Raw genomic sequence first — 25328 nt, forward strand, 5'->3', positions numbered from 1 at the left:
ACTCGTCATGTGTTGCGCACAGCATCATTTGCTACCTTGCCAGCATATACAAGGCAATTCAAGCTTTGGAAGGGGCCTTTTTGAATCATCAAGCCTGTGCCATCCAAATCGGTCTTTGGTTTATAGGCACGATTTATGTTATCAAGGTGTTAGTTCAGTCCTACTCCCATTTAATATTATTATCCGTTGCATCCATAAGTAAGTCCTTAAGGCAGAGCAAGCTTAAATTCCAGTCGGAATGTTCGACGAGGGGCAGATAATATTTTTGGAGTTTGACCGAGATACAACATCCGAAAAAATTTGTCATGGAAATATATATATATATATATATATATATATATATATATATATATATATATATATATATATATATATATATATATATTATTTACACTTACGTTACATTTTGCTTTTCATACTCCTGTTTTCTCTTCCATTGCTGATATATCAACAAGATAAATATGAAAATTGTCGTATAAAGATATCCATGTAATATCCGTCTTGTCCCAAGGCCGTAGGATCCAGCAGTGAAATTCATTGGGGTCGCTGCTCTGCTCGTCTTTGGTTTGGGGGCAGAGATTTGGAATTTGTTCAAGGTGCTGGCGATAACCCACCTTCGATTCATGAATGACACCAATGGATCTCTCCCATCCACCACCAACCGATGACGGCAGACAGTTCCTCCGGTTCATGTCATTCCAGCGGACGGGGCACGCGTTGATATAACGCTCTGCGTGTGAAACACCAGGGTCGCAGTTTATAGCTGGGTCAATGTTCAAATCCAGAACAGATAACGCAAAATGAGTGTGCATACTTCGAAGATATTCTTCCAGACCTCTAGAAAATTGACGATGTAGAAAACGATTGCTTTTAAAAATTCTTGCTTTAATACTGTGGTTCGTGATTCTGCTTCTGGATGCCTCACTCACTCAGGTGAACCAATGGGTTTAAGCTAAAATGATCCCAAGAGTCGATAACCAAGACGTGCATCATGTGATTAAAATGTTCCTGTGGATTGAAAAGATTATTTATAATGGCTGGAAGTTACTATTCCCTTCATGGCTGATTAGCCTTGTGTTGGCATAGTGGTTAAGGTGGCTGGCTTGGGACCTTAGGGTCCTGAGTTCAAGCGCCTGCCGACGGTTCAGTTAACACCAGGTGGGGTTGACTTTGCCTGTCATTCTTGAGGTCGGCGAAATGAGTGCCGGTGTACTGGAGTACTAACCATTCTTGGTAACCTGTGTCAGAGTGGCGGCCCATTCAGGACTGTACTCTTTGCCAATGCGACTGCCTCGGCAGCCCTATGCGCCTTTATGGCACGAAAGGAATGGTATTATTATATTATAATTATTATCATGGCTGATTTGGACATTTCACACATCGTAGAAAACATCCTAGGCAAATGCTTGGTTGTGATAACGGTGTCTGCAAGGTGTATCTCCAGAATGCTAAGAAGGGACTAGAACAGATACTGAAGATCCAGAAAAGTTTCTTGCTCAGTATGGAAAATGATAGTATTTTCTGAAGGAACCTGATTGTCCTCCACCACAAACAGTGGTGCAACAGAGTGGGGAGTGGGACAGGTGGTCTGGCCTCACCCTTGGCCATAGTGTGGAGCAGTGATCTTCACTATTGTTTGAGAGGGTGGGGGGGGCACTTTTGCTGATATGACATCAGTTTGATAACCGCCACACCACCTGCAGGACTCCATAGTGGCTGCTATTAGGCCCCGTCTCCACATACTCTTCGTCGTTGTGGTTAACTGGGCTGCAAGCATAATTATTTGTACACTGCAACCATGTCCTGATATTGTTATAATGTTACTTTTATGCTTCACGTTGGAACACTCATTTGAAACCATTGGGTCAATTTGAAAGCATTTATGGTGGATTACGATGGGGTGTTTTCGCATTTGTGTAATATCAGCCACACTTTAGACCGCCAGTGGCTCGCGGGTCGTGCAATGAAGAACGTGGGTGTAGAGAGTGATGTCTACGAATAGACCCACCCCATACTCCTTTTAATTTGCTGATTTCTGCGTCTTTTCTTTCCCCTTTACAAGATTGAGGCTCATGGAAGAGCGAGGTGACTTAGGATAAAAATACACTGAGTGTGGTAACAGTTGGACATCTAACCAAGGGAGTGAACAACCAGGAAGAGAGGAGAGGAAACACAGCAACCTAGAAGAGGGTTGGGTTGGACATGGTCAATGGGTGTACAAAAGATTGTGGGTCCTGATGGGGTATAACATGAGATGGTGGTGCACCACCTGTGTGAAGTCTTGGAGGGAAGAGTGGAACAGAACAGTTTCTGGAAGATGGTTCCATGAAACAGGAGGAGTGAGGAATAAAAGAGTAGAGGTGTGCAGTCAGCCTGGATTTTGTAAGTTTAACCAGGAGGGACGTGACTGGAATATTGTGCGTCTCCTCGAGAAGCCTGGGGGTCAAAGGGCTGAAAGCAGAGGGAGCTAGATAGACTGAAGGAGAGGTGGTTAATTAAATAAATAAAACAGAATGGCCACCAACCTCCCTGTGGTGTGAGAGCAACAGACCTTGTGCTTTGGCTTCATTGTGAGAGATTCCAATAATATTGAGAGCTTTCGATTCCACAGAATCCAGGAGAGATAGGTGTGATGCTGGGGTGCCAGTCCACAGGGGAGAGCAGTACTCCATTGAGTTATGGATAAAGGCCTTATAGACTGAGCAATTCAGATTTTTCATGGAATGTCTTGGAATGATGAATTTCAGTGTGGCTAACTTTGGACGCCAGCTTTGCTATATGGTCGTCAGCCAATGAGAGGTCACTTGACAGACAACATGGAACCCTCTATCCCCTGCTCCCCACCCCCCTTTCCCCTTTTTTCAAAAATTTACTGACCTTTGCACCACTGACCATTCCCAGCCATTCAGAAAGGTTATGGCCTTTTTCTTTTTAAATCCTGATTGAGTAATCAAAACATGTTCAAAGAACTATGTATGTTTTTCATGACTTATATACTCTGAACTTTATTAACTTGGATTTTTTTTTTTTTGTGAATTTCTGACAACTAGGACACATACTCCCTATGGGAGCAGCAGGAAGGATCATGTTGTTATCCTCTCTGGGGTATATAGATTACAGTATATCTGGGCTTGGGTCCGTTAGTCTGTGGGGGATGCGATAAGCATAGAATGCCTCAATAACGTTGGGTTTACTTCATTTCAGTTCAGTGTTAAACAGCAGTAGCAACTGCTTAAAAATGTAATCGTACATGTTTGTGGTTTATTTTTATTACTTCTGGTAGGTGTGCCCTAAGAAACGGCACGATAAGCTATTTATACACGTTAACACGTCGTTTATCCAAGAAAGAAAACCCCCTTGGGAAGGGGAGATATTATTCATGTTAATATTGTTTTGTAATAACATTAATATTGTGCTATTATCATTGGTGTTGTTAGTACTTTTGGTCTAAGAAGCGGCCTTGGGAAAATGCCACGATAAGCTATCTATACACCTTTACATGGATTTCGCCAAAGGTGTAAAACCCCCATGGGTAAGGGGGCAAATAAAGTCACTACAACCTCCATCGTGTGACTCTTAGTCGTCCTGTCAAGTTTGATTGAGATTGGATAAGTAACGACCGAATGTATCACAGTCAGACAGACAGACAGAGACCAAATTGCGTATTTTAGTATGATTGTCTGCCTGTCCCATTCCCTTTTACTGTCGGTTTGGATTTTATCTTTAAAGTCTTACAGATACTTGATCACTTTTAAATCAGACTTGAAAGCTGATGTTTTTTTTATATGATTTTGATATACACGTGGATAATATATCATTTTGTCATTAACAAGTAGAATAGAGTCAAACCGGACGTTCTTACTGATCTCACCTTTGTTGGTGGCATAGTCTCGTTGTCAGAAGAAATTGAGCAAGCGCAAGAACTTCTCAAGAGAGTGAAAACAAGCACCGGTAATATAGGGCTAACCATTAATGCTAATAAAACTGGCGATGATATTCAATCGGTCGAGAGAGAGGTCTCGATCATATCGAACGATGGAATAAAACTTGAGACTGTCAATAACCTCAAGTGTCTGGGTTCCTAGGCGAACGCAACTGCTCAGGATATCAAACAAATGAAAGCTGCCGCATGGAGAGCTTGCAACAAATTTTTAAGAACATGGAAGTCGACACTCTCTCTTGCATATCAAGGAAATGTCAGATCATAATGGCAACTGTTGAGTCTCTCCTGCTTTATGGAAATGAAGCATGGACCCTCACTGTGGCCCAAGAGAAGGGACTTGATGGATGCTCTACTCAACTTATCCGTTCAGCTTTCAACGTCCATTGGTTTGAACGTAGGACAAATCAAGAGCTCTTTGGTTCTCTTCCAAGGCTGTCAGTTAAAATTAGAAGAAGAAATCTCAGGATTGCTCGGCACTGCTACCTCCCCAAAAAGGAACCCGTTTCCAGTCTTGTGCTCTGGACACTTTAAACGTCAACGTCATCTGAGTTCGGCCGAAGAGCTGACTGAAGAAGTACAATGGAGGTTCGTTGTGTTTTGTATTTCGGGACATTAGCTTGACATGAAAACTATCAGTTGTAATTTCAAATATGAAATCTCCTCATTCAGAAAATAACTGGAGAGTTCATAGAACACTTTAGTTTTCCTTCCTGAAATTCCCTGTATCGTCCATCTTGTTTTCCCTGTGTACCCCACCCCATGTCCTCTCCCTTCCACAGATCAATTGTCTTTGTTCCCCACTATTTTGTGCTTTGTTCTCCCGCCCGTCTTGTCTCCTGCCTTGTTGTATGCTTCTATGTATTAGCTCTTAAACGAGCCTTGACTTTGGAAACAAACAAAACAAAAAAAACACCAGACACCACACAGTCTTAAGAAAAAAGAACGTGGGAGGGGTTTTTGCGAGCAGCTAATTTGATTGGTCGTGATGACGTAAAATTCCGTAATATTTTGTCCATGTCCTGTCGAATGGAAGGTTTTTGAAAATGCCAACAAGGTGATTTGTGTTCTCCATTGTTCCAAGTATATAATTCAATTGAAATAAATTAAAGATTGCCGAAAAAACAACTTTTTTTTTTCGGAAGTTTACCACCATTGATGGTGTCTTATACACCAACTTATTGAACACAATGGTGCATTCGTTCTTTGTGTCTGTTGTTTGTGTCCTTTATGACGTCACTAAAAACAGTAAGTTTCCTGTTGGGGAATGATTTTCAATTTTTTTTGACTGCCAAAGAGGCATGCCAGACAATTTTGTTGGACAGACAGACAGACAGAGTAAAAATAATATCTCATTCCTCTCTCCGCATGCACGATCAGGGCAAATTTAGTCAAAGTACTGTTAAACTACAGGTTCGTTTTTCCGATTCATGTTCTCAAAATGCAACATTTAATTGAAATGAAGCTGTTCCTCGATCATAAAGTGACGCCTGTAGACATAAGTGAGCCAAAATTGCCAAACCTCGGCTTTTCGCTTCGCGTGCACAGGGTTACGTGAAGCTAAGAAACAATGGTAGTCCGTACACATTCGTTCAATGAGATTGTTGTTCATGGCTATGCTATGTGAAGGCCACCAGGGACAAAATGATGACCTCAGTTCCAAGTTCGAACCCAGGTGCTTGCTTTAGTGCTTAAGCCACTTTGGCTAATGCTTTGTGGACCAAATTGAGGATCTTGCGGTGCCATTTTTACAGAATAGGCTATTTGTGGGCTGCTTGTTGGACATCATTTAGGGTTAAAAAGTTCTCTGGGAAGAGATCGTTTGATGTGATGTTTACAATGATTGCTTTTACTGTATTTGTATCTGATGTGAACTGCAGGTGCAGGTTGGGGAGAGTCAAACTGGGTTTCCTGCTGGGGGAGGCGGGGTGGGTGAACTGGAAGAGGGGAGTGGTATGAGGTCGTGGAGGGGCTTGAAATAAGGAGAGAGGGGTTCCTAATGCACGCGCACAAGTTAAGGCACCAAGTTGACTCCGGAGTCAATATTTACCGGTTCTACGATTGGAACACACATTCAGGCTCGGACTGGATATCGTGCCCGAGTTACCTTCGCTCGGCTGAGGAATGTGTACGCGGGTGGAGAAGAAAAGGTCAGTTCAAGCATCGGGGGAAGCTTCAAGCTTGTGTATCCTTATACATGTTATTATATCCTTATAATTGTAAATATATAGATGTATATATATATATGTATTTGCTCGAGCTGGATGGAGTACGTATACCAGAGAAAGGCTGAAGTGTGTGCTCATCACTGCTGGCCTTAGATGACCACTTAAGGTCAGTATTGGGGTTGGAACCAGAGGTAGAACCGTGTTTTTGGAACCTCTACGTCGGCCCAAGAATTGTTAAATGTGAATTTTGGACTTTCGGTCACATCCATATGCCTGGTGTTGGCTAATTAATGGTTAGGGTGGCGGGCTTAGGATCCTCGGGTCCTGAGTTAAAATCCCACTCAGCTGTTGAATTAATACAAGGTGGGGTTAACTCGACCTGTCATCCTTCTGAGGTTGGTAAAATGAGTGCCAGCATGTTGGTATCCTGTGTCGGAGTGGCGATCTGTCCAGGATTGTGCCCAATAGCCAAGGAGACTGCTTAGGCAGCAGCAACGCTCTGCACAGAGTATGGTCCCAAACTCCTCTCCTCTCCTTGGGATCCTCAGGTCCTGAGTTCAAATCCCACTCAGCTGTTGAATTAATACCAGGTGGGGTTAACTCGACCTGTCATCTTTCCGAGGTCGGTAAAATGAGTGCCAGCATGCTGGTTTTCTGTGTCGGAGTGGCGATCCATCCAGGATTGTGCCAAATAGCCAAGGAGACTGCTTCGGCAGCACCAACGCTCTGCACAAAGTATGATCCCAATGGATGGATGGATGGACGGTCACATTCCTGTTCGCTTTATAATATACAGGTTGGGGTACTTATATCTGACTCATTTATTAGTACTGTAAAAAAATTATTGAACATCATAAATACAGTGTATAGTACATGGGTGGAAAGCACACAGATCAGAGATTGTGCTGAGATATAACGCAGTTGCTTAAAGATTACATCTGACAGATGGGGGCTCCATTGGAATTGTTGCATTCCCGACAGCGAATCAGCATAATTGTTCATTGGTGCATGGAATGTGTCTTGAACAATTGACGTGGATGGTTGTAGTGATGATTGCCTTCAATTCTCCGATGCGTGCAGGTGAATTCTCGTCTGTAGGTCATCATGTTCCACGATTCAAAACTTTCAGGCATCACTTGCAACTTACATATACATATACATATACATATACATATATATATCGATACTGTTTCCCGCCAAAATGATGACAAATGTGTCAGATATTAATGCTCCACCCTGTAGGAAAAATATTTCACTTTATTTTTTTATTTTTGTGAAGCAAAGCAACGCAGATAATGTATTTATTAATAGAGATAACGAGTAACAACACAAGGATGTATAATTTTGATGATGCAAATTGATGGTGAAACATGGAAGGAAAATGAAGATTCAATGAAATTTCCTTGAACAATAAGCCTGAAGTCGTAACAGAGCACGGCTGGGAATGAGTTTAAAGCACAAAATGTGAAGCAACATACTGAGTTTGTATCCTGAATGCTGATTGTGTATCTTTCTACCTCGATGAGCACCGACATAAACATATACATGTACATATTATGACTGATATTTTTGGGATGGGGGGTAATTGTCAGACTAAGACTGTATGCACCTTGAATGCTCCTGTGGCTTTCAAACTTCTTGCCCTGAATTAGAATGTGTTCAGATCAAGTGCTTGGTGTTGCCCACGAGGGGACGGGCGTTGTCTGATTTAGAGATGGCTACATAGTTAAGACGTCCCGTACATTTGTCCCCCCCCCCCCCGTGGAAACGGGCAGGGTCGGGTAGGATTCGGGTAAAACAGCACGTTTGCACAACCCTCCCTTCTCCACGCCACTTCCACTGATGGGGGAAGGGGGGGAAATGGCTCCTCCGTAGCTGTCTCCCAGCTGGGGTTGAGGTTCCGGTGCCGAGGCTGGGATTTGGGGAGGCTCGCAGAAGGACTTCAGTCAGGGTGGGAATTTCTGAGGGCCTTGGACTGTGATTGGTGTAACTCCTGGGGCTGTGATTTGTGATTGGGTGGGGCTTGGCTATAAAAGCCTGGGGCCTAACACCAACCTGTGTCAGTCAGTTTGCTCGCTCTTGAAACAGCACGGCCTCTGGCTCGAACCTGCGGCTGATGCTCCGCACTCTATCCAGTGGCTCACCCTCACTCTCTTGCTAATGATCTTGCCCTTGTGGAGACAAGTAGCTACCGTGTGTGTTCTTCACCATGACCATGTGCCTTTTCCTCTCTTCTCCCAGTTATTGTATCTGTGCTCTTGTATTTTCGGCGCCTACGGGACGATAGGTGGTTGTCTTGTGGTTTTTTTTTTGGTTGTTTTCGGGATTTGTGTTTATCGTTTCTTGTGTATTTATTTATTTATTTATCTCCAAAGGAACGCTTGTCTCGTGTTTCCGCCATTTTGTCACACAGACAATCGGGTCCATTTTTGGGGATGTCTGTAGGGTTACATTGAACGCACTCTTGTTTTATATCCAGCGGGGTAAGAGGCCCTTGCCGGATCACGCCAGGCCAATGATGACCGCTTGGTGTTGCCTTGTGAAAGGTCGGCTGTCCTGGAAGATTCCGGGGCTTCACCGTGACACTAACCACATCGGTGTGGTTGGTGCGTCAGAAGGTTGTCATGCACGTGACCACATACACATGCATACATATCTACACACGTCTGCTGTTTTGACTTAGATTGGATGGATGTGCCTGAAACTACATGTCATGCATAATATGTGTATATAACATGTGCATCATGCATGCTACATATAACTGTGTATACTGTATAATATTGTTATGTGGAAAGGTTTGGGGGGGTGATCCATTGGTTGTCTGTGGTAAGTGTAGTATGGTCCGTGTGTTTCGCGTAGGTTAGATTGCCATGTAACAGGGACCTGTCAGAGCAAGTCGTTTGTTGCACATGCTGCTGAGGAGGCAACATATGTAATTTTTAGACAGGGTTGACAGATTAATTATGGATGCAAAAATACCTCTTCTTTGGAGGTGGGGCTATATGAAGACCTCCCATCGCAGAGGCACACATGTCACGTGTGCGCAACTAGGCTGATTACGATTTTGCTGGCTGGTATTTCGTTGGAAGACTCCACCCAGGAGGAAGAGGAGGGCTTGAGTCGACCAGTGAGAACCAAGAGATGCTTGTGAAGAAGGCCGAGCAAATGGTCCACGGAGGAGCTTGTGAGGAGACATTCTTGTGGTTTTGTGGTCTTGTAGAAGGTTTGGGATAGACTCAAGCTGGTATCACCCTGCCCTTGGAGAGAGGAAGAGAAAGACCTCATACAGGAGAGCCCCACATGCACAAAGTGTATAGAAGCACTTTTAGGAGGAAGAAGTGGCGACCAGGAGGCCTCGTTGGGGAAAAGAACTAAGAGGACCATGTGGCCTGGTTGAAGGCCTACTCATCGCTGGCCCTGCTCGCAGCTGGTTTACTTCATCTTTGGACACCATCGTGGCTGGCTCTCGTCTCGCTCTTGGTTTCTAAAGCAGCCTGCATTGAGTCCTGCGTCCTCCATGCGCATCGTAGACAAAGGGAAGTCCCGCTCGCATTATTGTCTTGTTCAAGTGTGATCTCCGGTGACCATTGGGTTAGGTGTTTTACATTTTATTTCTCCTTCTTGTATGTAACTTTGCATATCCCCATTCACCTCTTTGTGTCTTTTGACTCGCTTGGTTTGTTCCGTTTATTATAGCGTCCTGCTGACCCTTTTCCCTGTACTTTGCTTTTCAAATAAACTTGTTAAAAGGTAAGAAAACGTGTTTCAGCCATTTGATTTGCATGTGTGTTTCGCATCAATTCCGTGTCATTTAGGTGACCTTGTGGAATGGTAAAGGAGAGCAATTGATGAACGCAGCGCCATAAAAGACTGTTTTGACCATCTCTCGTGACGAAAGGTCCCGGCTCTGAGGAATCCTGTATTAACCGGTACTCGGACGTGACAATATGCATGATATGTCATGCATAACGTGTGTACACAAGAGCAACACTCCATGCACAACATGTCTGTTCACAACATGCACAATATTTGAACAAATCACTGTTGTGCACGTGCAAGCCATGATCCAAGCACACGCGTTACGTGCCGCTGGCACCGACCACCGACACCACCAAACCCAGGGTGTCCCCATGGCCGAATGGAGCCTTCCCTGGTCCTGAAGCATCCATCTTCACCACAGATAAGAACCACAAATCATCGGACCATGTTGTCTCCCCGTCCGTGCCATGACCAACCGAGCCCCTTCCCTCCCCGGCCCTGAAGCATCCAGCTTAACCACAACAAACAACCACGATTCATGGACCAAGCTGTGTCATTATCCATGCTGCCACCAACAGAGCCCTCCTGGTCTTGAAGCATCCAGCATAACCACAGCAAGGAACCACACGACTCTTGGACCAAGCTATCTCCCCATCCGTGTTTGTCTCCGTGTGTGTGTGTGTGTGTGTGTGTGTGTGTGTGTGTGTGTGTGTGTGTGTGTGTGTGTGTGTGTGTGTGTGTCTGTGTTTCATGCAGTACCCAATCATACTGATATGCTCTTCATAGAAGGCTCATGGATGAGCTCAGACATGTTTTGTATCATTTAAAAAGGACATTATGTCATATTGGACAAATCAACAGCATGTGCAATTTAGATCCAGGATCATGGATTTGCAAGCCAAGTAGGTTCACAATGACATAACTGCGCAAATTTTTTTTCATTGAAATGGTTCATCAATTGGATAAAAAAAATAATAATTATAATGCTTCTCTCATTCAGGCAATTCCCTTTAATACCTCCACTTTCTCAAAAAAAAAAAAAAAAAACTCCGAATTTGCATACCTACAGAATTTCCCATTGCTGCTGCTTTCAAACCACTTGTTCCTCCTCCATCTCCTTTCTTTCCAATTTTTTTCCTCTCCATCCTAAAATATCCATTCTGAAATTAACTGCTTGGGAGAGGGGGGAGCGGGGGGAAATGTGTTTATTTTAGAACTTGGGAGATCTAGATATAGATCACCAAAAAGGATGGGAAGCTGGAGGATATGTCTGGGAGGTCATTGGTTAATGCTAAAGATCCCTTTTAAAAAGTGTTGGCTCATTGTCACCGTCACCCTGAACAAATGATTCTTTCCTGCCTTGACTGTGCGTAGCAAATGGTCTGATCTTCTTGGACGCTCCTTGACATCAAGTTACACTGCTTTCTGTCTTCGAATGTGGTGGATGTGTCCAGGGCAGCAGCTTCTGCAGTCTGCACTCCAACTCTGGGGGCAGATATATTATTATATTATTATATGTGTTTTATTTTTCCATTATTTTTGGTCTTTGCACTCGTGTCCCAAGCAGTCTGAAATGTGTGAAAAAACATCCAAGGAGTTTGGAGGCTTCAAGACCGGATAGGAGGGACGGAGGAAGCAGGCGGTGATGAAGGAAAGGACGTTAACGGGAGGAGGACGACCAGGATGTACATTTGGGGTCGGATGATTCCAAGACCATCCCATCCCATTCCATTCCATTCCATCCCATTCCATCCCATCCCATCCCATTCCATCCCATCCCATCCCATCCCATCCCGTCTGCGGAAGGATATAAGAAGAGGATCTCGGCTCTTTCGTTTGAAAACCGAATTAGCATCAGACATGGCCTTTTGAACTATTTTGAGCTCATTGTTCAGGTCTCAGTGGGAGCGACACAGGAGGCTCCACACATGAGGTTTATTTATTTATTTGTTCTGTTAATTTAAAATTCTCATTTTACAAATTTCAGATTTTTTTTTTTTTCAGAATTACTTTCCCCCAGTGATTCAAGGAGAATGTCTTAATGTAACAACGTAGTAAATCTCAAAAATCCTCGCTTTGTGTAATTAAACAATAATTCGGGGCCGGGGCCGAGTAAAGTGGGGCTGTTTATATTCCTGACAAGCATGGTGACGCCAGATCCTTCCTCCCGCCCCTTCCCCTTGAGAAAAGTAGGGACTGGTCTTTCCTTACATGTGACTCCCACCTCCTCCTACCCAACGACCCTCTCACCACCATCCAGATTGTATGTATATCCAGATTCCCATCCCCACTCCTTCCCCTCCCTCCAGATTCTCTCCCCAGCCCTTCTCCTCGCACCCCTCCTTCCGGACTCCCACGCACCCTCCCTTCAGACTCCCACCCCACCCTCTCCCTTCGGACTCCCACCCCTCCTCTCCCTTCGGACTCCCACCCCCTCCCTTCGGACTCCTACCCCACCCCTTCCCCTCTCTCTTCCCACCTTCTACCCAACCACCCTCCAGCCCTCCTCCCACCACCACTTCTTCTCCCTCCTCCTACCCCACCCCTCCCTCTCTCCCTCTACCCCACCCCTCCTTCCCTCCCTCTACCCCACTCCTTCCTTCTACCCCACCCTGTCCCTCCCTCTACCCCACCCCCTCCCTCCCTCTACCCCACCCCTCCCTCCCTCTACCCCACCCCCTCCCTCCCTCTACCCCACCCCCTCCCTCCCTCTACCCCACTCCCTCCCTCCCTCTACCCCACTCCCTCCCTCCCTCTACCCCCTCCCTCCCTCCCTCTACCCCCTCCCTCCCTCTACCCCACTCCCTCCTTCTACCCCACCCCCTCCCTCCTTCTACCCCACCCCTCCCTCCCTCTACCCCACTCCCTCCCTCCCTCTACCCCACTCCCTCCCTCCCTCTACCCCACTCTCTCCCTCTACCCCACCCCGTCCCTCCCTCTACCCCACCCCTCCCTCCCTCTACCCACCCTCCCTCCCTCCCTCTACCCCACTCTCTCCCTCCCTCTACCCCACTTCCTCTCTCCCTCTACCCCACTCCCTCCCTCTACCCCACTCCCTCCCTCTATCCCACTCTCCCTCCCTCTATCCCACTCTCCCTCCCTCTACCCCACTCCCTCCCTCTACCCCACTCCCTCCCTCTACCCCACCCCAACCCTTCTCCCTCTTCCCACCACTTCCCCACTGCAGGTGGTGGCTCGTGTGTTTATAAGTTAAGAATTGTGATAAAATGACCCCAAGTTCGATGTATCATGGTTAAAAAAAACAAAGTGATCCAATAAAGTTTTGGCATGATTAATTTTGGGAGCTTAGAGGAGTAGACAGCCATTACCAAGCAACTTGTAGAGCACTCACCAAGTGGCTGGAGCACTCAAACAAGCAACTCCAACGAAACAGTTGCTGAGGAATGGCTGCCTTGGCAGATGATGAGTGATGTACACAGGGAAGCTCAGCAATTAGAATGATGAGATGATGAGCGCTTTATCAGAATTATTTTTGTTTCACTCAATGAAGTTACACTTTAGTTCCAATGAAGTTACACTTTAGTTCCAATGAAGTTACACTTTAGTTCCAATGAAGTTACACTTTAGTTCCAATGAAGTTACACTTTAGTTCCAATGAAGTTACACTTTTGTTCCAATGAAGTTACACTTTAGTTCCAATGAAGTTACACTTTAGTTCCAATGAAGTTACATTTTAGTTGCAATGAAGTTACACTTTAGTTGCAATGAAGTTACACTTTAGTTACAATGATGTTGCACTTTAGTTGCAATGAAGTTACACTTTAGTTGCAATGAAGTTACACTTTAGTTCCAATGAAGTTACACTTTAGTTACAATGAAGTTACACTTTAGTTGCAATGAAGTTACACTTTAGTTCCAATGAAGTTACACTTTAGTTCCAATGAAGTTACACTTTAGTTCCAATGAAGTTACACTTTAGTTCCAGTGAAGTTACACTTTAGTTACAATGAAGTTACACTTTAGTTCCAATGAAGTTACACTTTAGTTCCAATGAAGTTACACTTTAGTTACAATGAAGTTACACTTCAGTTCCAATGAAGTTACACTTTAGTTCCAATGAAGTTACACTTTAGTTCCAATGAAGTTACACTTTAGTTCCAATGAAGTTACACTTTAGTTCCAATGAAGTTACACTTTAGTTCCAGTGAAGTTACACTTTAGTTACAATGAAGTTACACTTTAGTTACAATGAAGTTACACACAAGTGACACACATTCCTTAATCTTTTCTTCACTCAATATAATTCTCTGAACAGTATAACAAGTTAAGTTTAATCCTTTGGCAATTTGTAAATGTGGAGGAAGGATCACAGCCTCCCTTGCTTCAAGTAAATACGCTTAGTTTTAAGAACCTGTAATTTTTTTTTTGTTTTTCAGATTTAAATTCAGATTTTGACAGTTGTTTAGTCCACCATCTCCGATCCTCAAATCTGAAGACAGATTTTGATGATAAACTTTAATTAGTCCATGAAAGGTCATCGCGTGAAAATCGCCAACGCACTTTTGAATAAGCTAAAACAAATGGTGGATTAAGACCCCTGTTGGGGAAAGCCTGTATTTATTTTTTCATGATCAGATGAGTTAATTATCTTCAAAAAGGGTGTTTAAATTCACCGAAACACCCAGTTTTCATTCATGCACTTCCTTGGAGATCCCTTGGTATGCATGCAAAGTTTGGAGCCGCGAGGTTTCATCGTTTTGGAGTTATGGAGGAGACTGACACACTGACGCGTACGCACTAACATTTTAAATAGAAGATACATAAAACACCCTGCAACCCATGCCTTCAGAAAACGGACTTTTTGGAACGCAGGCCACATTTTCCATGCAAACATCATGTGACTTTGCGAGAAAAAAAAATTATGGATGGGTAAGCACTGATAAGTTGGAAATTTTGTGTGAACTGCTCAAGTGTTTGCTGCAAAAATGAATTTAAAATCGAATAAAGTTGAAAAAGTGAGGGCAGAAGTAAAAAAAAGTGAGGGCCTTGGCCAACGTTACACAACATGGTCAAGGATGATTGTGGATGCTTATTACTAGTATGTATGTATGTAGTATGTTTGTGTGTGTGTATATATATATATATATATATATATATATATATATATATATATATATATATATATATATATATATATATATATATATATATATATTAAATGAACAGGTAAACAGACATTTGTATGTGGAAAGAATTAAGTACTCAGACTGGGAATCGATCCCAGGTTCTCTGGTAAACCGTACCCGTGCTCTACAATCTGAGTGACGCACCAGCCGAGCACGCAATTCTCACGCATAGAGATGCCACTCTCTTCTCCCCGCTGCTTCCGGAACACTCACTGCCAACCATAGGAGCATCGAGGGCTTGGGAAATTGGAAATCGACCAACATCATAGCATTACATTAAAAAAAAAGTGCAAAAATGGATCCCCTTAAATACAGCCCAATTACCTGACCACACTTACAATCATCAGCAAGGTCATGGAATCCATCACCACAGTTGACATAAAATCATTCCTTTTCTCCAGCAGTCTTCTCTCAGATCATCATTTTGGATTCGGACCCGGTCACTCTGCCTCGGACAAGTTGCTTGTACTCTCCAAATAACGGCGGAGGCCCTCAATATCAGACATGAGATCAGGGCCGTCTCTCCGGACATGTATCGAGCTTTTCTTACAGTCTGGCATCCTGCTTTGCTCTACAAACTATCTACCTATGGAATCCAAGGCCAACTCCACTCTTGGATTACTGACCTCCTCCCCTCTCAGTCAACGTGTGGCTCTCAAAGAAACCCTTTCATCTCCTCTCCCTGTCAAGGCTGGAGTACCCCGAAGCAATGTTCTCGGCCCCATATTCCTAATCTTCATCAATGATCTCACTGACTCTGGAAAATCCTCTTCGGTGTCCTGATTTATTCGGTGTAATCACTCTTCCATGAGCCTAAGCCATGTTAAAATAAAACAAAATTCCCCGATATTCATGGCATTTTTCAGGACGGTATTCCCTGTGAATAGTGTGGTCCGACAGTATATATATATATATATATATATATATATATATATATATATATATATATATATATATATACACAGTATTGTTTTTCAGTCTAAGCAATGGAAGTGATTTTGGATCATGTTGTGTACGTGTGATGCAAAACCAAAGAAGACACTGAACATGCAATCAAGTTGAATTGTTTTGAATGGAACAAACTTGGCTTCATGGTTACCCTCAAATTGTAACACATGCTCATTGATGCACACTCTCATTATCTTGGCAGTCACGAGACAAACGATTTTATTTAGATTTTATTCAGGACTTCCGGTTCCGGTTTTGGAGCGACGAGAGGTCTCCTTCGAGGCTCCCTGCTGACGTTCTCAAAGTTAAGTTTCCGGTTGTTATTTGTCCCGTTTTAACTGTTTAATTTTCTCACCGGCATGTTACTGTGTGTTCCTAGTTCGGTTTTGTTTGAAAAATCGTGCTATTTTGTGAGTATTTTTGTTGACGTTCTTCCCTGGTGTTTGAGGCCTAGGCCTAGGCTTGAGGCCTACCGGTTCCACTCGGTGTTCGATCGGTTTTTTATTTTTGTTTTGTTTTTTCTCCCCATTACCTTCAATTTCTATCCTCCCCATTACCTTCAATTTCTATCCTCCCCATTACCTTCAATTTCTATCCTCCCCATTACCTTCAATTTTCATCCTCCCCACTTTCCAAACATCCCCCATTCTCCCAACTAATCTCTTTCTTATCTCAAAAAAAAAAAATAAAATAAAATAAAATAAATATATATATATACCCAACAACAACAACAACATGCTCACCTTCTCCTGATTCTGCTTCTTCTTCTTCCTCCTCTTAACTTCCTCGTCGTCTTCTTCCTCGATTTTTTTTTTCTACACTTGCATGACCTAATCTGTTGAACTCTCTCAAACATTAATATTAACAACAAAAACGATCTTATAATGCTTCATCTTCCTCTCTCACACATGTGGTACTCTTTACTGTTTCACAATGCACTACTCTTCTGCTATTTGAACAGACTGCTCTCATTTTGACCTCTCCTTCATTCCTTGCCGAAAAAATCCAACTATTACAGCGCTTCTTCTCTCCATTCTCTGAATTCGCCTTCATTGCATCCATCAAGAATTGTGTTAAATCGTATCTCCGACCTAAAACTTTTAAAAACCAGTTTGCTATGAATGTTCTCTTTCCATCAACCATTCTTTTTTTCCCAACTTCAGTGCCAACTCACCCCCTCACCCCTCACTCTCACTCTCAAAGCAACCATCCCACTCTTCTCCCTCCAAGCCTCCCTCTCACCTCTCTCAAAAATCCCCCCTCACCTTTCTCCCACCTTTCATCCCCCTCACCCCTCCTTCTCTAACTTGCCCCCCCTCCCATCCCCCACCCTGCCTCCCTCCACTGCCCTCTCACCTCCATCTCTTCACTCCACCTCCTCAAATCCTCAACTGCCTTCTTCCTTGTCTCTTGTCCCCCCTCTCCCCCAGCACCACAGAGCCTTTTCTCCTCCTCATTCGGCCCCCTCCTCTCGCTATTCTGCAATACCCCATGCTCTTTCAACAACCCTCCTTACCTCCCCCCCCTCGTCCCTTGTCCTACCCTCCCCCTCCCCCTCCACCTCCTGCACCCAAAGCCTCCTCCCCTACCTCTTCATTAAAAGTGTGGACCTCAAATATCCGGGGCCTTCGCTCAAACCTTTCAGATCTTTCCATACAGGTTGCCACTGACAAACCAGACATTATCTGCCTAACAGAAACCTTCCTCTCCCAAGACGTGTCTGACTCCCAAGTATCTCTCCCTGGTTACTCCCTCTTACGGTATGACAGACCTGAGCCTCGTCCTGGTGGAGGTGTTGCTCTCTTCATCAAAGACTCTATTCCTCACTCTCCATGCACTGCTCTCACTCCCCCACACCCCCAGGAATACCTCTGGCTTCGGCTTCCCCTCCACTCCCACCTCATGTTTATATGTGTACTGTACCGTCCACCGAACAGTGATGACTCCATCTACACCTCACTATCCGAAAACATGGACCATCTTCTATCTTCTCATCCAAACTCTCTCTTCCTCTTATGTGGCGACTTCAATTGTCATCACGCCAGTTGGCTAGGTGTGGGTACCTCTCTCACCTGCCATGGCACCTCAGCAAAAGCTTTCTGCGACTCATTGGGACTGACTCAATCGGTCAACTTCCCGACCCGGATCTCAACCAATGGTACTCCATCTCTTCTGGATCTGATTTTGACAAATTTCCCTGACAATATCTGCTGCTCTTCCTTCGCTCCAATTGGTTCTTCTGACCACGTCCTTGTCAAAGTGGACATCTCTCTGGCTGTTATCAGAGAACCACCTCAACGCCGTCGAGTCTGGCATTTCACTCAAGCCGACTGGCAGGGTCTCCGAGCAGCCATCAAACTTACGGACTGGTCTCCTATCACTACTTTCTCAAACATCAACTCATCCTGGGAATTCTTTCAAAGAAACTTGCTCTCCCTCATGCACAGATTTATCCCCTCTCGTGTTCAGTTGTCTTACCCTTCCTCCCGCCCTTGGTTTACTGAAGCTTGTGGCGAGGCAGTTGTCCTGAAACAACTTGCCTTTGCCTCATGGAAAGCAAACCCAACTGAGGGCAATCTCAGTTCCTTCCACAAAGCTCGGAACAAGTGTGTATCTACCCTCAGGAGAGCCAGAAAACAACATCTTTCTCATCTCAAGTCTGAACTCTCAAACCTCTCTCCCTCCTCAAAATCCTGGTGGCGTTTAATCAAATCTCTTTCTGGTGTATGTTCCCCCTCCATCCCCTCCCTTACCTCAAATGGCCGCACTGCTGATTCCACACGTAATAAAGCTGAATGTCGAAACTCGGTGTTTGCAGCTAAATCCTGTGTCCTAAACCCATCACTATCTCTACCCACTTTACCCAGTCGCACCCAACTGTCCCTGGACTCTGTATCCTTTTCTCCTGACAAGGTGGAGAGCTTGCTTTCAAACCTCGAGTCAGATTCTGCAACCGGTCCAGACGGCATCAGCCCACGTGTCCTCAAAGCCTGCTCTTCTGCTCTTGCTCACCCTCTCTCTGTTCTATTCACCCTCTCATTTGCCCAAGGTCATCTGCCATCTGCTTGGAAATCTGCTAACATCACTGCCCTGCATAAAAAGGTGCAAAAACAGATCCCTGTAACTCCAGACCAATCAGCCTTCTCCCAATCATCAGCAAGGTTATGGAATCCATCATCACTTCAAACATGAAATCCTTCCTCTTCTCCAATGGCTTGATTTCCAATCATCAATTTGGTTTCAGACCAGGTCACTCTACCCTGGATATGCTGCTTCTGCTCTCCCATCAATGGATGGAGGTCCTCAATGCCAGACAGGAAATCCGAGCCGTATCCCTGGACATATCACGTGCTTTTGACACAGTCTGGCACCCTGCCCTACTCACCAAACTCTCTTCCCATGGTATTCAAGGCCATCTCCACTCATGGCTCGCAGACTTCCTCTCCTGTCGCAGTCAACGTGTGGCCCTAAATGGAGTTCTTTCATCCCCTCTTCCTGTGCAGGCTGGAGTTCCTCAAGGTAGCGTTCTGGGCCCTGTTCTTTTTCTGGTTTTCATCAATGATCTCTCGGACTCTCTGGAAAATCCTCTATTTCTCTTTGCCGACGATTCCACCCTCTGCCGTACCATCTGTCATCCCTCAGACCGGCAAGCAGCAGCTTCTTCGCTCACTGCAGATCTGGATAAAATCACAAACTGGTCCAACACGTGGAACATGTCTTTCAATCCAGACAAATCTCACACTCTCATGATGTCTCTTCGAAAGGACCATTTAGAAACCCCCCCCCCCATCCACTTTCTCAACAATCTTCTGGAAGAAGTCTTTTCTTTCAAGCTTCTGGGTCTCACTATCTGCCATGACCTTTCCTGGGAAAGTCACATTTCCAACCTCGCCTCAAAAGCCAGTCGCCGACTGGGAATCCTCCGTCATGCAAAGTCCTTCCTCGGCCCTCTTGAGCTCCTGACCACTTACAAAGCTTTTGTCCGTAGCCTGATGGAGTACTGCTCTCCCCTCTGGGCTGGTGCTCCTGCCTCCCACCTTTCTCGGCTTCACGCTGTCGAAACCAGGGCATTTAAGATCATGTCCCGCAATGAAGCTGAGTCTTTGGGCCTCTCACTCAATCACCGCAGGTTGGTCGGTGGTCTTTCTGTCTTCTACCGACTCCTCTCCAGCCTTGCCCCCCCTGCTCTCTCTGCGATTTGTCCCCACCACATTTCCACAGGGCGCTCAAGGTCCGCCAACAACCCCCTTCTGGTAAAACTACCAAAATCACGAATCACTGCTCATCTTCACTCTTTATTCCTCTTTTTTCCCGCCTTTGGAATAAACTTCCTCACTCTATTCTTTCCCATTCTTCCCTCCAGGCTTTCAAAACAGCTGTTCACCACCACCTCTTGTCTTCCCCCATCCAAATCCTCGATCTTTTCTACCCCCGATAATCCACCCAAGCCCACTTCCTTCAATTCCCCTGCTTTCCTTCCTGAAAGTCCCTGTAATGTCCATCTTCTGTTCGCCATGTTCCCGGTCCCATCCCCATCCCTCTCCCTTCCACAGTTCACCTAATGTGTCTGTTCCCCACTGTTTTATCCCTTCCACTCCCGCCCCTCTTGTCTCATGCCTCCTTGCTGTGAGTTGTGTGTTTGCTCTCATACGAGCCTCGACCAAGGTATACAAAAAAAAAAAGATACTTTTGGCCTTGCTGTGCAGCTGTATAATCTTCTGGAGTCGACCTTTGTGTGAATCACAACCGGGTCCTCACTCTAACATCTTCTCCCAACTCCTGATTGGCTGGAAGTTAGTTTCCTCACCATGGTGTAGTCCTCCCATCATGTTGTGTCTACTATTTACAAGTTTGTGATTGGATTTTCAAGAGATCCTACAAACGATGTAATCATATGAGAACAATATGGACCTCAACGTGTCGCTCCACAAAACCTGGGTCCACATTATGAGGCTGAGGATATCCATTCTGTTGCACCACATCACGTGGCACTGTGCATTCACCACACCGATGAAAGACTTGCGTGCAGTTGTTTTTCAATGATATTTCATGAAATTTGATGCTTATAATAAACTGTCGAAATGATTTTCTTTTTTTTGACATCTCCGTGGCTCTCTGAAGCCTTTCATCACATCTTGAGGGCTTGTCGTGATGAAATAATGTCTTTTCTGTCCAACAAACAGGAACCATTCGGAACGTCGCAAGCAAAGGTCCTGCGATGCAGCTCGCCGCCGGCGCAGTCAGGAGGTTGAGGTCTTCTTGCAGCTTGCCCAGGCTTTGCCCATCCCGACTAAAACGTCAAGGGTCTTCGACAAGACCACGATAGTGCGGCTTGCTGCAGGCTCCCTGCGTCTGTGGCACTTTCTGCGTTCCAATGCAGAAGTTGAGAGAGCAGGTTCCCATTTTGGTGCTTGTATTGTGAAAATGAAAACAAAAAAAAGCTTGTGTCCACATTCGATAATGGTTCCAGTGGCCACCGAGAGGATAAACATTATAATTCTAAAACCCAATTTGTACGTAATGGTCAGCGAGGATGCTGATTGGTAACTAGCATACATATCTGCAAGGCTATCAAACCTATTCTTCCCTCTTTTGTGTTTACTAGATGGTGAAATGGAACTTCCAAAGACCTCGATAGACCCATTGTGCTTGGAAACACTGGATGGGTTCCTGCTGATGCTTACGTGGGCTGGAGATGTGATGTTTGCCTCTGAGACCATTGTCAAGTATACAGGCTTCAGCCAGGTTTGCATATATGTTTGTCAGCTGTGTCTTTACATTGGCCTTTCAATCTAAGTACCGTAACCACGTTGCTTGGCTAAAAACATTTGCGTTAAGAAACAGACTTTCTACATTCCTGTCATAAAACGACTGATCACACGTCATAGGCAGATGTTCACTCGGGCTGAAAAGTCCTTGTCATGACGGACAGACCTCTGTTGTTTACTTCCTTCATCTTGTTGCTTTATGTGCCTTGAACAGCAAAAGTTTCCTTGTCTGAACAATTTTCAAAAGAAAACACTTTGGTCATGTGACATCTGATTATTAGGGTACGCGAAGACAAGGCATTCGGTTGAAGTAAAATGTTTTCAGTAAAAATTACAATCTCTTGGTTATTATTAACCCAGTATAGTAAATCCAACAATTAGAGGAAGCCATGTTTTTTTTTTTGTTTGTTTAGCAGTTTATTTTGACTCGGCCTCTGGTTCTGCCCAATCTTGTGCTAACATCACCACTCTACACAGCAATCGGCTCCTGCCTGTCTGTGTCTGTCTGTCTGTCTGTCCGTCCGTCATGCTATCTCCTCCTAAACTAAACGGGTGTGCAGAAATTCACCGAACTTGGTAGTTAGCATCATCACATAGCAAGAAGGTGCAAGAGCAGGAACCATTTTTGGCCTAGCCCATTGAATGTGGGGTCAAAAGTTCAAATTCCAAGAAAATGCAATTTCGGGCACATTTTTAAACGTCTTTTAATGAAACTTTGTCAATCAACATTGGGGGACGTATGAAATATGTAACGATTTCTTTTTTGGGGGGATTTGATCCCCTGGCTCATGCCCCAGGCGGTGGAGATGGGTTTGCAGGGGTCAAAACAGAAGAAAACTAGAGGGGGAGCACTTGGGAGAGTGCAAAACCTCCGCCACCAATACTGCTGGGTCACTCAAGTGAACCTTATATCTTATTAATTAAATATGTCAACAGTGCTGACAGAGTTATAGTTCTTTTCTCCAACATTTTTTTTTGGGGGGGGTATTGGAAATCACTTAAAACATGTAGAAATGCAAAAAAAATAAATCGAAATTTTGTTGAAAAAAAAGTTGCAAAAATTTTTTTTTCTCAAACAATTTTTTTTGGGGCGGGGGGTTGGAAATCACTTAAAACATGTAGAATTGCAAAATAAAAAATTTTCTCTAACAATTTCTTTTAGGGGGAGGTAACAATTTTTTTGGGGGGGGTTTGGAAATCACTTAAAACATGTAGAAATGCAAAAAAAAAAAACAATTTCTCTAACAATTTTTTTTTGGGGGGGGTGTTGGAAATCACTTAAAATATGTAGAAATGCAAAAAAAGAAAAAAAATTTCTCTAACAATTTTTTTGGGGGGGGTTGGAAATCACTTAAAACATGTAGAAATGCAAAAAAATATATTTCTCTATTTTTGGGGGGGGGGAACAATTTTTTTTTTGGAGGGGGGGGGTTGGAAATCACTTAAAACATGTAGAAATGCAAAAAAAAATTCTCAATTTTTTTTTGGGGGTGGGGGGGACCAAGTCCAAAATTTAATGCATAATCCTTGGACCATACCTAACCCCCCCCACCAAGTTGCGTTGAAATCCGTCGAGGGGTTTTTCTGTAATACTGTTCACAAACAAACAAACAAACAAGCAGTCATAGACTGGTACTAACGAAATCGTCAACTTGACCTCTGACCTTGTCTCACAAAAGCTGTCTCTGGAGAAGGTAGCGATGCAAACCAGAAGTTTCTACGATGATTCTGTACCAAACCATCAAAAATCGAATGTTTTGGATGTTTGACCTCACTGTGACCTTGACCTTTGACCGATTTCGTCCAAAATCTAATCAGCACTAGCCATCACCCTCCTGAATCACGTGGTGTAATTTGACATTGGTAGCTTCTTCCGTTCTCGAGTTATCGTGCCTACAAACAAACAAACAAACAAACAGAAAGGGGTGAAAACAGTAACCTCCATCCATCTTCAAAGATGGTGGAGGTTAATAAAAAATTGCCACTCAAAATTTAATATTGGTTCATTCCTGGCAGAACTTTTTGTCATCTTTGAACTTTGTTTTCGGTGGGAAGTGCGAGGATTCGCGATGGCACGCCGCCATTTCCTTCCCTCTAACTTGTGAAATTCTAAATGTCAGACGATACCAAGACAAAAATTAAAGATTAAATGTCATTTTGAGTCTTGTCAATCCCTTTTGAGCAGACATCGTGCCAACATGATGTCTCTGTGATCGGTGGTGCCCATCTCCTGTCTGTCTCCTGTTGTAATCGGGGCAGAAATTTTGGAATTCCGGTCTTGTACCACCATGCAATGGCATTCTCTTTTCAAAAGGCACTGTGGTATCTCTAATATCCTCAAGTAATTGCAATCAGACAGGACAGATGACTTAGCTTCCCTCCTTAAAGGAGTACAGACTTTATGATTGAACACCTTGTGCAGTTTTTCTCAGATCCTGATCACTTGAGAATCGAATTGGACATTTCAAAGGCTAATGGATGAAATCCAGGGGACGCCGAGTGAGATATGCCAACCGCCGTGTGAACCACAAAGAAGCTGGCATTCACCTTTCGTTGCAGCAAAAGAGAGAGAAAGGAGAGGCGGAGAGGAGAGGTTGATGTCGGGTGGGAGTGAGTCAGAAGTGGTGGCGTCAGAGTGGGATCATGGAACACTCGGGGGTGACAATGAAAATCAGGGGGATGAGCTCTGAGAGAAAAGGTAGGAGAGGTAAGATCAATAAAACTAGAATGGTACTCGGTAGAGCACATACGTCCGCCAGTCTGAACAGTTTACATTTTGTATCCCAATGATAACCCGGATCAGGATCTGAACCCGAACCATAATCGAATCAGGTTGTTCTTGTCACCGAACCAACTCGTCCACAACTTTTTGAAGTACCATGCTATATATCATCGAGTTTGCCCCATCTCTCAATTGTGAAGAATCACTTTAAAAAAGTCATAGTATCCGGACCCGGATCTTCAGCAAAATCGAATCATTTCGTCCTTGTCACACAACCAACCTGTCCACCAAATTTTGTCCAAATGCGTCTTAACTTTTTGAGACATCCTGCTATATACTGTATCGTTTTTGGCCCTATCTCTCAATGGTGAAAAATCACTTTAGAGATTCTAATGTCCAGATCTTCACCAAAGTCTAATCAATTTGTCATTGTCACATACACAACCTCTCCCGATTTGTCTGCGTCTGTCCACAGCTTTTTGAGATATCCTGCTCATGGACAAACAGACAACAGGGGGTGAAAAGATCACCTCCGTCCACCTTCGGTAGCGTTGGTAACGAAAGAAAGTAAAATAAAAAGGGGAAGACAAAGAGAGCGAAATGTTTGAAATATTGAAAGAGATTGGAGATCGAAGTGAATGAAAAGCGCTCAATGATCCCATCGGGAGCCAATGTTCCTTCCCCTTGTTTGTTCGTATGCAGCACAAGGCATCATTGGCCAAGGGAATGGCTGTGCTACTGATGGTGTCCTCTACTGGTTAGGGCAGGAATTTGGAATTTGACGATGATGTTGGCGATAGCTCACCTACTCTTTGCAAAGGAGCACCGTGGGATCTGTAACGTCCACCAACTAATGCCGGCAGATGGGATTCCCGT

At 44.3% G+C, this 25328-nt stretch overlaps 1 protein-coding gene across 1 annotated transcript in view; it reads left to right on the forward strand.

Annotated features, from left to right (window-relative positions):
• The first annotated feature begins 375 nt into the window (after window positions 1-375).
• Window positions 376-25328, forward strand: part of LOC147031470 (endothelial PAS domain-containing protein 1-like) — a 109947-nt gene continuing 84994 nt past the window's right edge. Inside the window, exons 1-3 of the mRNA XM_085863703.1 lie at window positions 376-6090; window positions 21146-21357; window positions 21568-21707. Of these exons, the coding sequence (XP_085719829.1) occupies window positions 6065-6090; window positions 21146-21357; window positions 21568-21707 (378 nt within the window). The 5' untranslated portion in view covers window positions 376-6064. The remainder of the gene's footprint in view (window positions 6091-21145; window positions 21358-21567; window positions 21708-25328) is intronic.

The sequence above is a fragment of the Eptatretus burgeri genome, chromosome 2, assembly GCF_056783735.1.
Source record: "Eptatretus burgeri isolate ZD-2024b chromosome 2, Ebu_testis_v1, whole genome shotgun sequence".
NCBI lineage: Eukaryota > Metazoa > Chordata > Myxini > Myxiniformes > Myxinidae > Eptatretus > Eptatretus burgeri.